This window comes from Miniopterus schreibersii, assembly GCF_964146895.1.
Source record: "Miniopterus schreibersii genome assembly, chromosome: 12".
Lineage (NCBI taxonomy): Eukaryota > Metazoa > Chordata > Mammalia > Chiroptera > Miniopteridae > Miniopterus > Miniopterus schreibersii.
Genome location: NC_138112.1, coordinates 71,904,494 through 71,919,452, shown reverse-complemented (window position 1 = coordinate 71,919,452; position 14,959 = coordinate 71,904,494). Strand labels below are relative to the sequence as shown.

The 14,959-nt window shown below is 49.2% G+C and overlaps 1 protein-coding gene across 1 annotated transcript in view; it reads right to left on the bottom strand.

Annotated features, from left to right (window-relative positions):
* The window catches only part of PPFIA1 (PTPRF interacting protein alpha 1), a 62,394-nt gene that overhangs the window by 6,014 nt on the left and 41,421 nt on the right, over positions 1 to 14,959 (bottom strand). Inside the window, exons 20-29 of the mRNA XM_081154767.1 lie at positions 14,608 to 14,780; positions 14,209 to 14,302; positions 10,655 to 10,736; positions 10,347 to 10,547; positions 8,993 to 9,055; positions 8,499 to 8,525; positions 3,696 to 3,871; positions 3,495 to 3,592; positions 1,584 to 1,759; positions 907 to 975 (exon numbers count right to left, since the gene is read on the bottom strand). Of these exons, the coding sequence (XP_081010893.1) occupies positions 907 to 975; positions 1,584 to 1,759; positions 3,495 to 3,592; positions 3,696 to 3,871; positions 8,499 to 8,525; positions 8,993 to 9,055; positions 10,347 to 10,547; positions 10,655 to 10,736; positions 14,209 to 14,302; positions 14,608 to 14,780 (1,159 nt within the window). The remainder of the gene's footprint in view (positions 1 to 906; positions 976 to 1,583; positions 1,760 to 3,494; positions 3,593 to 3,695; positions 3,872 to 8,498; positions 8,526 to 8,992; positions 9,056 to 10,346; positions 10,548 to 10,654; positions 10,737 to 14,208; positions 14,303 to 14,607; positions 14,781 to 14,959) is intronic.

Genomic DNA, 14,959 nt, shown 5'->3' with positions numbered 1-14,959 from the left:
CCATTCTCGATGACTGTGATTCATGGACCACGCTGGGGACCTCCGAGTGAGAGGAGGCATGGTGGCGCTCACACAAGGAACCCAACTGGGGAAACATTAGCAGGGTCCTGGCCACCTGGGTGATGTCCTCCTCTCATCACCATGTGTCTTGCAGAAATCGCGTTCTCACTATATAAGAGAATAGGTTTTTATTTGTCTTAGAAACAGCTGTCAGGCTGTAATTCTGCCTTATGCTGTGATAGAGCCAGCAAGTGCTTCAAACTCAGGTTTCCTTAGGATCCAAAGGAGAGAATACATAACAGTGTGGAAATAAATGAGTCATGTTTTGTACAAGAAGATCTGAACATTTTGTGTTTTTCAAATGTACTTCTGAAGTAACCTCCTAATGCACAGGGCTCTGGGTTGGGGGTAGACAACCAGCCATCCCCAAAACACAACTTATAGACAGACTCCATTCCTAGGCCACAACCAATGTCTTACAAAAACCATTTTTGAGGGTTATCAAAGGTTGAATAACAACCTATTTTACTGAAAATATTCGTTTTTTAATAACTCATTTGTTCATAACGTTTTTTGTTTCTTTTAATCCTCTCTCAAGGATATCTTTTCCATTGCTTCTCGGGGGGGGGGGGGACGAGACACTGATGTGAGAGAGACATCAACTGGTTTCCTCCTGCATGAGGTACGTGCCCTTGGCCGGAATTGAACCCAGGACCCTTCAATCTGCAGGCCGACACCCTAACCACAGGGCCAAACTGTCCAGGGCTGTTCATAAAGTTTTAAGAACAAACCTTAACTTGTAAAGTAAAAGTACTGCCACATTTAGAAGCCTAAGTGGCCCATACAAGTCTAATAAAATAACTTACATTCAATGCCAACTTAAAGGTCATCAGGCTGAAAACTTACTTCATTGAATCGTCGGTCAGTCCCCATGACCAAAAGGTTGTTGAACTCTCTTTCCAAGACAGAACGAGCCTGAAATCACAAAACAACACCTGACTTCAATCTCATCTGAAGGTGTCAGCAGAGCACAACCTTTGAGAAAACTGTGAGTGCCTTGAGCCACGATCATGTTCCCAGTCAGGGTTTCAACGAGGGGTCCATGGGCGGCTTCTGTGTGGGCTGGCGCAGGCGGGGGAGCAGGCCCACCGGTGAAGGGCAGAGTATCGGCAAAGGACATACAGAGGAGCAAAGAACATCCTGGTCCTCAAATGAGCCCACGAGTCAGAAAGGACTAGGTAGGGCAGCTATGCACAGAAACAAAATGAATCTGCCTCCCTCAGGCACGAGGATTACTTCTCTCCATGTGAGAACTGGGTGTATGTGACTCTGACGAACGCAGGGACTGGAGTGAGAGTTTCCCATTACTTTGTTAGTTGCAAGACTCTCAAGCTTGTGACAGAAAACGTAAAGAGGACAACAAGGAAGGAGCCTTGCTGCTCGAACTGCTCCATTACTTAGGTACAGAAGATATCACGAGCGGCCGGGGGACTAGCTAAGTTCTGTCTCCATTCGAGTGACTCGCTGATGTCTCGGTCAGGAGCCGGGGACACTGATGCAGTGAGCCAGAGGGTGGACGTTACCTGGGTATTCTGCGTGGGAATCTGTAACAGGAGGGCCAGCACGTTGAAATCGAAGGTCTCGTCCAAGGCCATGAGTGCCCCGTGCACCCCACTCTCCAGGAGGTTGTTGGCATATTCTTTAAGGCCAATGGACAGGATCCAGCGAATCACACGGTCATTACTCCAAACAAGCACATCTGCAGGGAACAAAAGCAGTAACACACGTGACCTCAGGAAGCTGTCTCCATCACACGTCCCCCAGAGCCTGGGACAAGGGGTCCTACGCAGGTTCTGGTCCTTTGGTGCCTGGCCTCAGACCTCAGCTCCCGGACCCAGGAAACACCGCCGAGGGCACAGACAGCCACCAGCTGCATTTAGATGGTGATGTCCTGACCCTTCCCCAGGCTCCAAAAACCTCCCATCAGAACTCCACCTTCAAGTGAGCCCAAGGGAGTGAGATTGCTATGTACATTTAACGTCTGGAGAGTAGAAAACAGTGAGGACCCAGGGATCGGGAACCAAAAGGACAGACAGGAACCTGAGTGCACCAGGTGCCCACATGGCTCACACAGACCCCAGAGTAATCCAAACCCTTTCCTCCCACCGAAGCAGCGGGCGCCGGCACAGGCGCCTGTCACTCAACACAGACCTCCCCTCCATGCCCTGAAGCCGCCTTTCTTGTCTCCTTTTAAAAGGGAGAAACTTAAAGATATCCTCCAGAACACTAGAAATTTCTTTTTTTTTTGGGGGGGGGGTCTTATATTATGCAAAGCAATAAATTATTAAATTTTCTCTAAAAATACCTCTCTCAAATACATACAGAGGATCATCAATTACTTTCAAAGACAGCTTTTGTCAACTGTAAAAAGATTTAAAATGAATAGAAATAGAGAAAACAAATGAGACAGATTCACACATTTAATTCCTAAAGCCCTTTTCTGGGTAAAGGACACGCACACAGACAGCGTAACACACACAGTGTAACACAGAGTAACAGACACACAGCATAACACACACACAGTGTAACACACACACAGAGTAACACAGTGTAACACACAGAGTAACACACACAGTGTAACACAGCATAACATACACACAGCATAACACACACACAGAGTAACCGTGTAACACACAGAGTAACACACAGTGTTACCCACAGTGTAACACACACGCAGTGACACACACACACTCACACAAGTGCTCTCAGTGTAAACGCCAGCTTACAGCTGTTATTGTCGGTCCCATGAAACCAACCATGTGGCTAACTAGACTGCCCTTCCAATGGCCCATCTCCCCATACACACTGTGACCTTTCAAGTTTCTTAGTGAGAACTGACAGGGCCGTGGCCAGGATGAAATAAATTAACCCATTAAAAAGCATCCTGGTCTCCAGGTTGAACGCTGGTGCCCTCTCTCCCCTCCCTACCTGTCTTCTATGGGAAACGCCTCCTCCCTCAGGAAGCTTCCATTCCACCCCCAGGCCCAGCTGCAACGTTAGAGCCGCACTGCTCCCTCCGCCCTGGGAGCAGGACCACCCTGCTCTGTCTGTGGCTCTCAAGTCCTGGGTCTGTGGCCAGAGCAGCATTCCCACTTCAATCAGGCAAGCAGAGAGCGGGCTGTCACCCTTCCCGGCTGTGCTGACAGTACTGAGAAGTGACCCGTGTCCTCACAACAGGAAAGTGCTGAGTTGGAGGGAGAGCGCTCCCCTCAGGCACCAACTACAGACTGATGGTGCACAAGAGACCAGCGGGTTCTCTAGCTACAGTGGGGACCTTGAAAGCCCTCCCCCTGCCTCCCACCCTCCTCTGTAAGACGCCAGGCTCTCCCCTTCTCTCAGAGCCTCTCCTGATGGCTTTAAGTAGGAAATCGCCGAGGCTGCAAGTGCACTGGGAAGCAGGAAGGTGATGAATCAATCAGACGTAATGTACTAGCCTTTTACATCATTCTGGCTTTCTTCTCTTTTCCTTTCCAGTTCTTTTCGGTCATAATTTAACCTTCGCAGGCACATAATTCCACACTGGAAACTGTTTCTATTTGTTAAAAAAAATGATAAAAATTAAAAAAAAAGAGAGAGAGAGAAAGAAATGGCAGCAGTCAAAGTCTCAGCAAGCAGCACAGCCTGGGCAGGCGCACCTGTGGAAGCTGTCCACCATCTTCAGCTGCCCCCGCAGGTCCTTCTTGGTGAGGTGGTCCAGCATGCGCGCGTCCACCAGGCACTCCATGAAGTAGCTGCGGTACTGCGGGAGGCCCAGGCTCGGCAGCCACTCGTTGCCAATCCACTCGTGGTTCATGTCCCCGTATGCGAGAGTCTGCTTTCGATAATGGAGTGTAATCAGTTCAGGAAAATCCAGGGAAGAGGTCACGAGAGCAGTTTAAACAATCTCCCAACCGGGTGTCTGGTCTATGACAGACCCGGAAGGGTAAACTGAGGACAGCGTTCTTCTTAACATCAAATTACCTGTCCTTCTTTAACTACCTTTGAACTTGTTAAAAAAACTTATACAAAAGAAATTATACTAATAAATATCTATGGCTCGCTTTGTGTTTATAAATTGAATCCATTTACCAAACCACCACAGAACTGTAACTGACTACGTACTATCTTTCTGGGATACGTCTTATGTATAACAACATAACACCAAAGAATGGCCACGACTCATGAACAAGTTTGAAGGATCCATCCAACTGCACTCATTAAATATACCTCCAGCGGTTTTAATTTTAACACCTTGTTTTCTAAATTTCCTTAATAAAACATCTGTTAATTTCAAAACCAGTTAAAGTGAATGAAACTAGTTTTGAAAGAAGAGATAAAAGAACTGATAGGACTCAAGGGAGAGACAGACACACACAGGCCCAGTCAGAAGATCCCAGCCTCCTCTCGTAGTTCGTAACTGAACAGGGAGCCAGCCTACTCACACACCTCCTCAGGAAGGATGTGAAGCCTCCACAATGCTACCACCCCTGACCTAATGGGCATTTCACAGAACACTCCACAGTACAAGTGCACATGGAACGTTCTCCAAGGCAGACAACTCAACATGTAGACAGAAAATGAAGTTATACAAATTATGTTCTCTGACCTCAAGAGAATTAAATTAGAATGCAATAATGAAAAGGTATCTGGAAAACTCCTGGGTGTTTGGAAATCAGCATACTTCTAATACTCCATGTGTCAAAGTCGTATGAGAAATGAGAAAATACGCTGAACTGAATGAGTGAAGACAACAGATTCAAAAACTGTGGGACACAGCTAAACCAGCACCTTGAGGGAAATTTATAGCATTAGATACTTACAATATAATCAAACAAAGATCAGAAATCAATAATCTAAGATTCTACCTTGAAAACCTTGAAAAAGAACAAATGAAAATACAGAAGAAAGAAGAAGGGGAGAAAATAAGAGAGCAGAAGCCAATGAAACAGAAACCAGAAACTACAATGAATCCAAATCTGGTTCTTCACAACTATCAGTAAAATTGTCTAGCCCTTCCCCAGAGCGACCCAGGAGAAAGAGAAGACATGTCACCAGTATCAAGAGTAAAAGGGGACCAGGCACAGATCCTACAGACACGAAAAGGAATGTAAGGGGAAACTGGGTAACTTTACGCAACTTAGATGGAATGGCAAGTTTCTTGAAAGACAAACTACGAAAGCCACTGAGTAAGAAACTTAAGACTTGTGTCTATGAGAACTCGAATTTGTAGGTACAAACCTTCTCTCACACACAATCTCTGCCCTAAATGGCTTCATGGGTGAATCTATCAAGCAACCATTTATGAAAAAATAGCAATTCTATAGAAACTATTCCAGAAAAGTGAAGAAATGCCAACTCATTCTACAGGGCCAGCACTGTCCTGATAGCAAAACTAAATATATTACAAAAAAACTACAGACCAATATCCCTCAAAGACACAGATGCAAAACTCCTATAAAACACAGCACGTCAAATCAATAACATATTAAGAGAAGTCAACATGACAAGTAGGGGTTCTCTCAGGAGCTTAAGGCTGGGTCAACATCTGGGGGGGGGGGGGGAAATCAGTGAAATTCACCCAATCAATGGACTGAAAAGAAAAACCACAGCATCATCCCAAAAGACACAGAAAGGCATCTGACAAAGCCTACCCTTCATCAAGGAGTCTCAGCATCCTCAGAACGGAGGGACGTGCCTCACTCTGACAACGGCATCTAACAAACACGCAGCACTGACATCCTCTTCAGTGGGGAAAGGCTAACAGCTCCCCCCAGGTCAGGACAGAGTAAGCATGTCTCATGCAGCGCTGTGCTGAGCTCCCAGCCAGTCACAGGCAAGGAAAAGAAATCAAAACATGTGACCGGTGAAGAAAAAGTCTTTACTTGTAGATGCCCCGATTACCACCACAGAAAATGAATCTACAAAACAGCCATCACAGCTAAAGTGAGTTGCAGGATACAAGCTCAATATGCAAAAATGAACTCGGTTTCTAAATACTAGAAACAAACCAGACACTGAGATTTTAAAAGTGTCATTTACAATGTCATCAAACACCACACACGCTTTGGAGAGCTCTAATTGAAACGTGCGAGCCTCGTCCAAAGAGGAAAGGCGCACACTGCGTATGAGCATCCACGTCGAGGACACACCCTGGTCACATGCAGACATTCTGCACATTACAGGGTCCCAGGAAACAGCAGCTCTACCTACCACCATGTCCTGTCTTGAAAGTATGGGCTCTAGTCTAATCGATCATTTATACCAACCAAGTTGGGAGGAATGACAAACTCCAAGAAGACCAAATTCTAACAGAAAGAAAAAAAAAATTTCACTATTTGCTCTAAACAAGCATGACTGAGAAAAACATCAAACTTCTTTGGGACATCATCACAATACCGTGCGTTTTCAGTCCTTCGAGCCTTGCTCTCAGCTCACAGGTACTTGGCAGCATAAACATCTGGTACTGTTTCTTGTCGCTGACTTGCATTCTTAAATTGATATAGAATGCAAAGAAATCTCTAAACAGAAAGCTCCCTGGAAGCAGAACCCTCCTTATTCCTGTCTACTCACTCTGTACTCGTCACAATTCCACGTGGCCAGCAACATGAGCTCCCTGTAGGCCCAGCTCATCCAGGGAGACCCATGTCTCCTGGACGGCCATCACAGGCTTCTGAGAAATGCCTGCAACAGGCTCTCATGGTCAGAACATGTGGGCGACAAGAGACAGCCACAGCATAGGGTCTGTTTTTCCCAGTTGGTATGACTACACATTCAGTTCAGATTTGTGAACTACGTAAAACGCAGGGTGCTAGGAGGGGCTGTGGCTGTCCTGTCCACGGCTGCGTTCTGGGAAGCAGCAGTCTCACAGACACACACTGATGCTACCGGGCTGAATGAAGAAGCATCATGGCTCTGACTGCACCCTGATGTGTTCTTCCCCCCGTTCCCAAGGGCATCTCAGACTTCCCTGGCTTCAGTGCAGGCCGCTGTGGAGGGCACTGAATGACTCCCGTGCCTGGCAGCACCTGGCGACCGCCTCACCTCTCACCTAGAAGCCGAGAGGCCCTCACTCACGCCCAAGACCGAATGCTGGCTAATTCTGGCATCATCTCATGGCTCCTCCTCACTTATCTTCCCATGGCAAAGAGCAAAGGTTCAGCCTGTTTAACCTTGGAGCCTCGGATGCAGGGTCTGCTTCGCAGTGTAAAAGATACTGGCATGTAAGTAATTATGAGATGTCCCCTTTTAATTCACTGATGGTCATCGCTGACCCTGTAAAGAGATACCTGACTGGGTTACATATTAATGGGGACATTTACCTGGAGAAGCAGCACAGAAACGCGGGAGGAGAGCTCAGAGAATCATGTTAGAGCTCCTCTCCTCTTTTGTTAAGAAAGGTGATATAACTGGCATGGCCAGCAAGGCTCAGCAGTTGAGCATCGACCTAGGATCCAGGAGATCACAGTTCAATTCCCGGTCAGGGCACATGCCCAGGTTCCAGGCTCGATCCCCAGTAGGGGACATGCAGGAGGCAGTTGATCAATGACTCTCTCATCATGGATGTTTCTCTCCCCCTCCCTCTCCCTTCCTCTCTCTGAAATTAATAAAAATATTTTTTTTAAAAGGTGATGTAACGGTCTTTTCTTTAAGAGAACAAATAGAGGGAAACAGGTGTTTCAACCATCAACTTGTAACCAGGAAAGTTTGAATTTAAAATGGTTTTCAGATCTACAATTAATCTCGAGACCTGTACACAAGTCCTTCAACAAGCACCTCAGGAAAGACCACCTGTCCACACTGGGCAGCCTCTGCTGTGCTGCTGAAATATATAGCATGTCCCATGGCAATGCTGCGGACTCACAGGCAGGGAAGCCACTGTTTAATAAGGCTGTCAAACAGTCATGACAAAGCTTTTTGGAGCTGAAGAACTGGTGATCTGAAAATTCAGAAGTATGTTAAGCAAGAAAAGGCTGAATTTCCGAGGTTTCCACTAGGAGGAAAGCTTTTGGCTCACCCAGTATCAGGACAGTGCTCAGTAAAACACCAGCAGACTCAGAGGTGAGTCTCTGTACCTACTTGTGTTGGAAATTTATTAGAATACGCTTTTCTTCCCATCAGCAGATCAGATCTTACAGCTCAAGCTACCCCACTAAGGGCTGAAATGCATAACCTCAGGAGCTGCTGGATACACAGAATGCAAAGCGACCTATGTTCATGAGCGTGAACCACTCCGGCTCCCTATGAGGAATGCTGAGAAATGTTCAAAATTGTCCATGAGACGTACTCTTTGCACTCCTGAACCCTACACTTTGCTGTGACTGATGCATTCAAATCATTAACAATATTCTGAATAAATTACGATGTTAAAAATGTCAAGAAAAGTAAATTACAAGTTTTCATACTCCAACTCTTTTTGTTGATGTAATACAGTGAAGAATAGATTATAGAGAGTCTCCAACCTGAGCCCAGCTTCCCTCCTCATCCTCCTGGGGTTACGTGGTTAGGGATGCAAGAGAACACACACACTATTAGTACCGGTGAGCTCGGGACAGGCGGGCCACGTGGCAGGCAGTGCAGCGACTCTGAGTGAGAAGTTCAGAAACCACAGGCACCATGCAGAACTCATGCAGGACCCTCACCCCACCTCACATGCAGGGAGCCAGCGTCCAGGCCAGCACACCCCCTAGGAGGGAACTCGGGCCGGACCCTCACAGTGGGCACTAAACCAAGGTCTCCCCCCAAGAGGAAAAGAATTCAATCTATTCTAAACAGAGCCCGTCTACCAGCTTGAGGTTCGTGGGAAAAATCTGTAAGAAGCTAAAACATAAATTCCACCGCACACATTTAACTGAGACCCAGAAGAAATGCTCATGGGAACTATGATGTGGAGTGACACGTCCGATCCCCGCTCTGAACTGGATGCCCGAGGGAGACGGGCTCGGGCGGGACTGACCGTTTGTGGCGTGGCTGTGAGCGTCTCCATCTCTTCGTGCGTTAACCAGACATTTCCTGTGGTCTAGGGTGACCCAGTGACCAAGCACATCCGGGAAAAGGGAAGCAGTGACAAAGGAAAGGTGGCAGACATGTGAGCCCACAGGCACTTAAAAGGCAGGTGGGGGCAAAGATCGTTCGTTTTGCCTTCACTTCAGACACCCACACAGAAAATGACAGACATGTTAGCACCAGCCCATGCCCCCTTAAAGAGTAACCACACTTTATTTAGACACTGTGCTATCAACCGCACAAGAGCAGCCCACGACTTCCAGGTGCACCTGCCATGCTTACCACCTGTGATATGTACGGAGAGAAAACCACCTCGCCCAGGGGGACCAAAGAGGCAGGCAGCAGGGCTGAGTGTGTTCCTGTCACCACTGGCCTGAGAGCAGGCCCTGGGCCCCCGCACTCCTCGGGGAGCAGCTGCAGCCTGGTCTCCCCAGGTGTGCAGGCTTCCCCAGGAGAGGTGTGCCCTTCACTGTTCACTCAGAAGCTGCCTCTGTCACGGGTTTATGAAAACACTGGGAAACCACCAGCCCCTTCCTTTCTAGAAAGGCTGCTCTGAGGGGAGCTGCGACAACCCTACCAGGACAAGAGCGTCTGCACAGTAGGTGAGACAAGGTGCTGTGCACCACCACCACCCTTCCCTACGAAACAAACAAAACCCACACACACGCTCCTGACCCTCACGTGCAGAGCAGCTGCGAGTCCAAATCGGGCCCTGGCCGGCCACTCAGACAAGTGTGTCTATGAGGCTCCGAGGGGCTCGAGCAGAGGTCTTCTCTGCAGAGAAGACTCAGAGCAGAGAGGCCGGAGTCAATGACAGAGCCTGCACTGACCTCCTGGTTACCATGCATGTGTACATTAGATGCGTTTTTAAATTTCTCAGCCAGGACCCTTCTAAAGGATGTCCGGGTCTCCCGCATGGATGGAAACTGTCTGAGCGGATGGTGCTGGTGCACACCTGCTGGCTACGGCTGCTAAGACCTGGTGCCCATGGCTCCAGCCCCCAGTGGAAAGCACTGGCAGGCCGAGTAAGTCAGTAGAGAAAAACACTGGTTATAATGCAACTGGGGAGGCTAAGCTTTTTTCCCTTCACTTTTCATAACTTTATATTTAAATGTGATCGCTACTTTGCTGCATTTTCCCTACTTCTGTATTGCAGTGCTACTGTAGCCAGTCTGTGGTAAGAGTATTTAACAAAGTATCTTCCAACCACCCAGCAGATTAAAGCCTTACTGTTTCTGAATCCTAACGTGTTAAATGGGACACTAGGCGTGTTTCCAAGGAACTGGAGGACAATGGACACGTACCGTCCGGGACGTGGGCGGGGCCGAAGGGCTGGTCAGGGACATGATCTCCTGGATGGCCAGCCGCAGCTTCAGCCGGTGCAGGGGGTTGCTGATGCCAATCTCCCGCTGGATCTCTGTGTCCGACAGGGCCGACATGATGGCTCCACTCTTCACGTTCGCTCGACATGCGGCCACGTACCAGGCTGGCATCCCCACCCAGAGCTAGGGACAGGAGGCATCAAGGCCAGGTCAGGTCAAGCTCAGAGTAAGGCACGAATCGCACGCTCGCACGTGCAACACCCTCAACCCAGGATGAGAAGCAGCTGTACCTCCAGCCAGACGACCACCGTGGGCCCATCCCATTGTGCGAAAGGCAAACCTTGTCTCCGGGCTTCCTCGAGCAACTCGTGCCTGCAAATGACAAGACACTCAAAGATACAAAGTCCCTATTACACGCACAGGGAAACCACACTAACAGAGCCTGCTCTCTGTAACTTCTCCAAAGCGTGAGCGTGCACATCCCGCCACTCCCTGTAATCTCCTCTAGTGCCCCCTACAGAGAACGCCTGAAGGATGCAGCACTGAGACGCCACCACTTCTATGGAACCATCTCGAGAGTCAAGAACCATCACCAACCTAACAAACCAGCACGGTCTTCCTATCTGAGGCGGGGTGTTCAAGGGAAACACAGCCACGCTCCCCTGCCGAGCACGGAGGAGACACGCGCAGGACAAGGAAGCAATAGCTGGTCTGAACAAGGGAGGCAGCCTGGGCAGCCTCACAGACGTTCAGCTCTGACAACAGGACGAACAGTGCAGGTTCCCGACACTAATGGCGGCTGACGCAGCAAGCACATGACAGACCGGACGGAGGCTGTTTCTAGTCTATGCTGTTTAGCTAACTAGGTGTTTGCAAAACTGTGACACTGGTCACCCTGTGGTTTAGCCCTCAGGCTTCACATCCAGAAAATTTACATCCCAACAGCTTCCATCCGAACACACAGTGAAGACAGGAGCCTAGGCACAGACGCAAGACAACTGCCACAGGGCAGCAGCAGGGAAGGGCCCTGGGACCCTGTGAGATTGGAAGTACTCCACAGGCCTGATTTTAAAATCCCCAAACTGTTAAGTCTACCATATTCACATCTTTAAAAGTTATTTTGTTGCCCTGGCCAGTGTGGTTCAGTAGGTTGGAGTGTCGGCTCGTGAACCAGGAAGTCATGGGTTGGATTTGTGGTCTGAGCACATACCCAGGTTTCGGGTTCGATCCCCAGTCAGGGTATATACAGGAAGGCAACTGATCAATGTCTCTCTCTCTCTCTCTCTCCCTCTCTCTCTTCCTTTCTCTCTAGAGAGATCTGTCTACAGATGACACAGTTATGTAAGAGAAAACCACACAGGTTCTGCACCTTGTTTTACTCCTGTGCTGTCCATCAGCAAGGCTGCCTAGAAGACACTTTCTTGTTTAACATGAAAAGCCTGGGGGAGAAGATGGGACTGTGCGAGGGAGCAGGTCCATTTACCCCCCGGGCCTGGCCATCCCTGAGTCATTTTCTATCAGCTACTCTCCTGTAACAATTCCTGCGGACACATCACTGAGGCTTTTGCTTCCAGATGCCTATCAGACCTTCGAGATACTTAAACAGCATTAGACTCTTCTTGTGATTGTGAAGTCTACATATAACTGAAGCCCAAAACATTTCACATGAAATTTCAAATTAGCATTCCTGAAGTCAACCCTAGGTTTCCTGGGAATAGTAAGTACTGTCATTATCTGAGAGTAATTACACCAGAGAATGTAACAAAGGTCTTAAGAACTCAAGTAGTGTATTTTGAAGAAAGACAAATTTTCCCAGTTAAAATAAGCAAAGCTACTCATAAATGAAACAGACACTGAGACCACTGGCACTGCACTCTGCTGGACGCACGACAGTGCTGGGGGGGGCCTCGCTGGGTGGAATGAAGCATCGCTGTGCAGAATGAAATGCTACCCTCCGTATCCTAAGGACAAACTCTCCTCAGAGACAGAGGCTACATGTCATGTAAAAACCATGCAAGCCCTGTGGGCCGCATAAGCGCCTCCTGGCAGGCGGACGGGGAAGGACGGCACCAGACAGCACCGTCAGTGCTGAGCCTTGACCCGATGCCCAGCAGGGGCAGGGCCCTCACATGCCAACTCTGAAGAGTTCTGACTAGCTGCTGAATCCCTGGCACTTTGCAGAGACATCATTTTCAAAACAAAGTCACTGCTCACTGTAAACAGGAAGCGAGGGGTAAAACCGTGCTCTAATTCCATAGTTCAGACTGGTGGACACCATCCCAACTTGACCTGTAGTGGTTGTTCTGGTTTATAAAAAGCCTTTCCTACCTCTGATACACTCCTGCATTCCCAGACCTCAGGCCCAGGTGCTGACGACACTGGGCCAAGGCACTGGGGGTGGACAAAGCAGCTGAGCGCTGTGGGAAGTCAGCAAGAAGGTCCAGGAGACCCCAGCTAGGTGGCTGGCCTGGGTGTCCATTGGCTTCCTGGCTCCCCTCCGTCAGGCCAGCCCATGATCTAGAAGAGCAAACCTGGAGCCTGGCCCAGGGCTATCCCCCCTTTCCTCTTGGGAGTGGGTGGGTGGACGTGACTGCTCCCAGACCCTGCTCAGGAGAGAGAATGAGACAGCACACCTGGGCACCAGGCCTGGGGATGCCACAGGCATCTCCACTCCTGCTCTTCTGCCACATGGCTACATGAACACTCACTCTATCTCGCTTGACCCAGGAACTGAGTTTCTTTCACCTGCTGCTGAGAACAGCCCAATGAAGGGAGCCAATTTCATTAATCCCTGATGGACTTGGAAGAAATGGCTACACAGAACCCAGCAACCTACCCACTGACCACGCTCTGAAAATCACCAGAACCACCCATCCCCCCCACCTTACAATCTCAGAACTACATTCAAGAGGCCTGGATCCTTAGAACAGACCCAACCTCAGAACCACACAGACAGGCCTGGATCCTCAGAACAGTCCCAACTTCAGATCTACGGACCTCAGATCTACAGACAACAGGCCTCCATCCTCAGAAACAGTCAACTGTACAAGGACAAGGTCAGTTTTCCAGTAAACAAGAACTAGTGTGGCCACTAGCTGCAGAGCCTAAAAGAGAGAGAACTAACGTGCCGGCCCCTACCTGTCCCAGCGTTTCTCACTTCTAACTCTGTCCTGAAGAATCTGAGCTCTAAGTTCCCATCCTGAGGACCACCACTGGTCCCAATCCCACAGCCCCAAACCCCCATCTAGGAGCAGCCAGGACTCCTTGGCTTTGCCCCAATTTCCCTCCCTACTGTAAGACGGGCACAGTCTGCTGTGCTGTCCCTCTGACGACCTGTGGCCTCACTTACAGGGAGCTGCCTCCGTGGAGTAGAAAGGACAAGCACCGGGACCGCCATGGTCAGGGCCACAGTGCGGGAGCTACTGAGCTGGGGCCTGATCTTCTCCCTTGGGGACCACTTCTAGACCCAGTTCTAGGCCTATTTCCCGATGCGTCTTACGTGTAGCTGTGTAGACGTGTGTTTACTAACACCCACATGCTCTATGAGGTGCGCAGCAACTTTGCTGACGCCCCAGAGCTGGTCTGAGCGGGGTGGGTTAAGATTCAGATGCGAGGCCCAGCCTCACTGAACCCCAGCACGTCCCCACTAGACAAATTCCGGAGGGGACTAGGAATCCACGCAGAGTCCTTTTAAAATTTCATGGTTTAGCAAACGCTTCAAGTCAACCTTTAAAAGATAACACGTACACGTAGCTAGATGATACAGTTAACAAATGAATGTTAGGTAAAAATCAGGCACAACCAAAAACTACTCAGTGAGCTGAACAAGTAACAAAGCGCTTACTTCTTCTGAAGTCTGCGATTTTTCTCAGCCTGTCCTCCCAACTTGCCGAGTCCCAGGGCATCTGGAGATGAGTTTTCTGTCTCTGAAGTACCAGCTACGAGGAAGCAGAGTGATCAAGAGAGTGAGAGAAAAATCAACACTGCAAGTGAAGTGTTTTCAGCAACAGGTGGACAGGGTTTGCAGGTAGAGGGAAGAAATGTACAGGCTGCTTCTGATGTCACCGCTTAGACCCACAAGCAGAGTGTCACCATGGCTCTCTGGTTTGTGAGCAGCACGGAGAAAACATGTGTGTCCCTGGCCCACACCCCTGGGGACCACCCAGCTAGTACGGCGGACCCCCTCACAGAAGGGCAGGGCACACGGCAGGCACACAGCTGGCAGTCTGCTGGGGACACCGACCTTGCCCCAGTGCCTCCCTGCCCACGTGCCCAGGGCGCGTCTTTTCCTTCTTGCCAAACAAGCGACCGATGGAGGACTTGATGCCCTTCTTCTTGGGGGCTTTGTGGAGAGAGTCCTGGCTGCTGTTGCTGCTGCTGGGGTTGCTCACCGGGCCATCCTGGGAGCCTGTCGAACTTTGGGGACAGAAAATAACCTTTAACAAGTGGCATCACAAAAGACACAGCTCTGTTCACGAGAACTAGAAATCTCCACGTTTTTAATACTCGTTCTCAAACTTCACAAACAGCCTCCTCCAGAACACCCACTTTACAGAACCCACGTGCGCAGGAAACTGGGCTCCCAGTGACCCCGG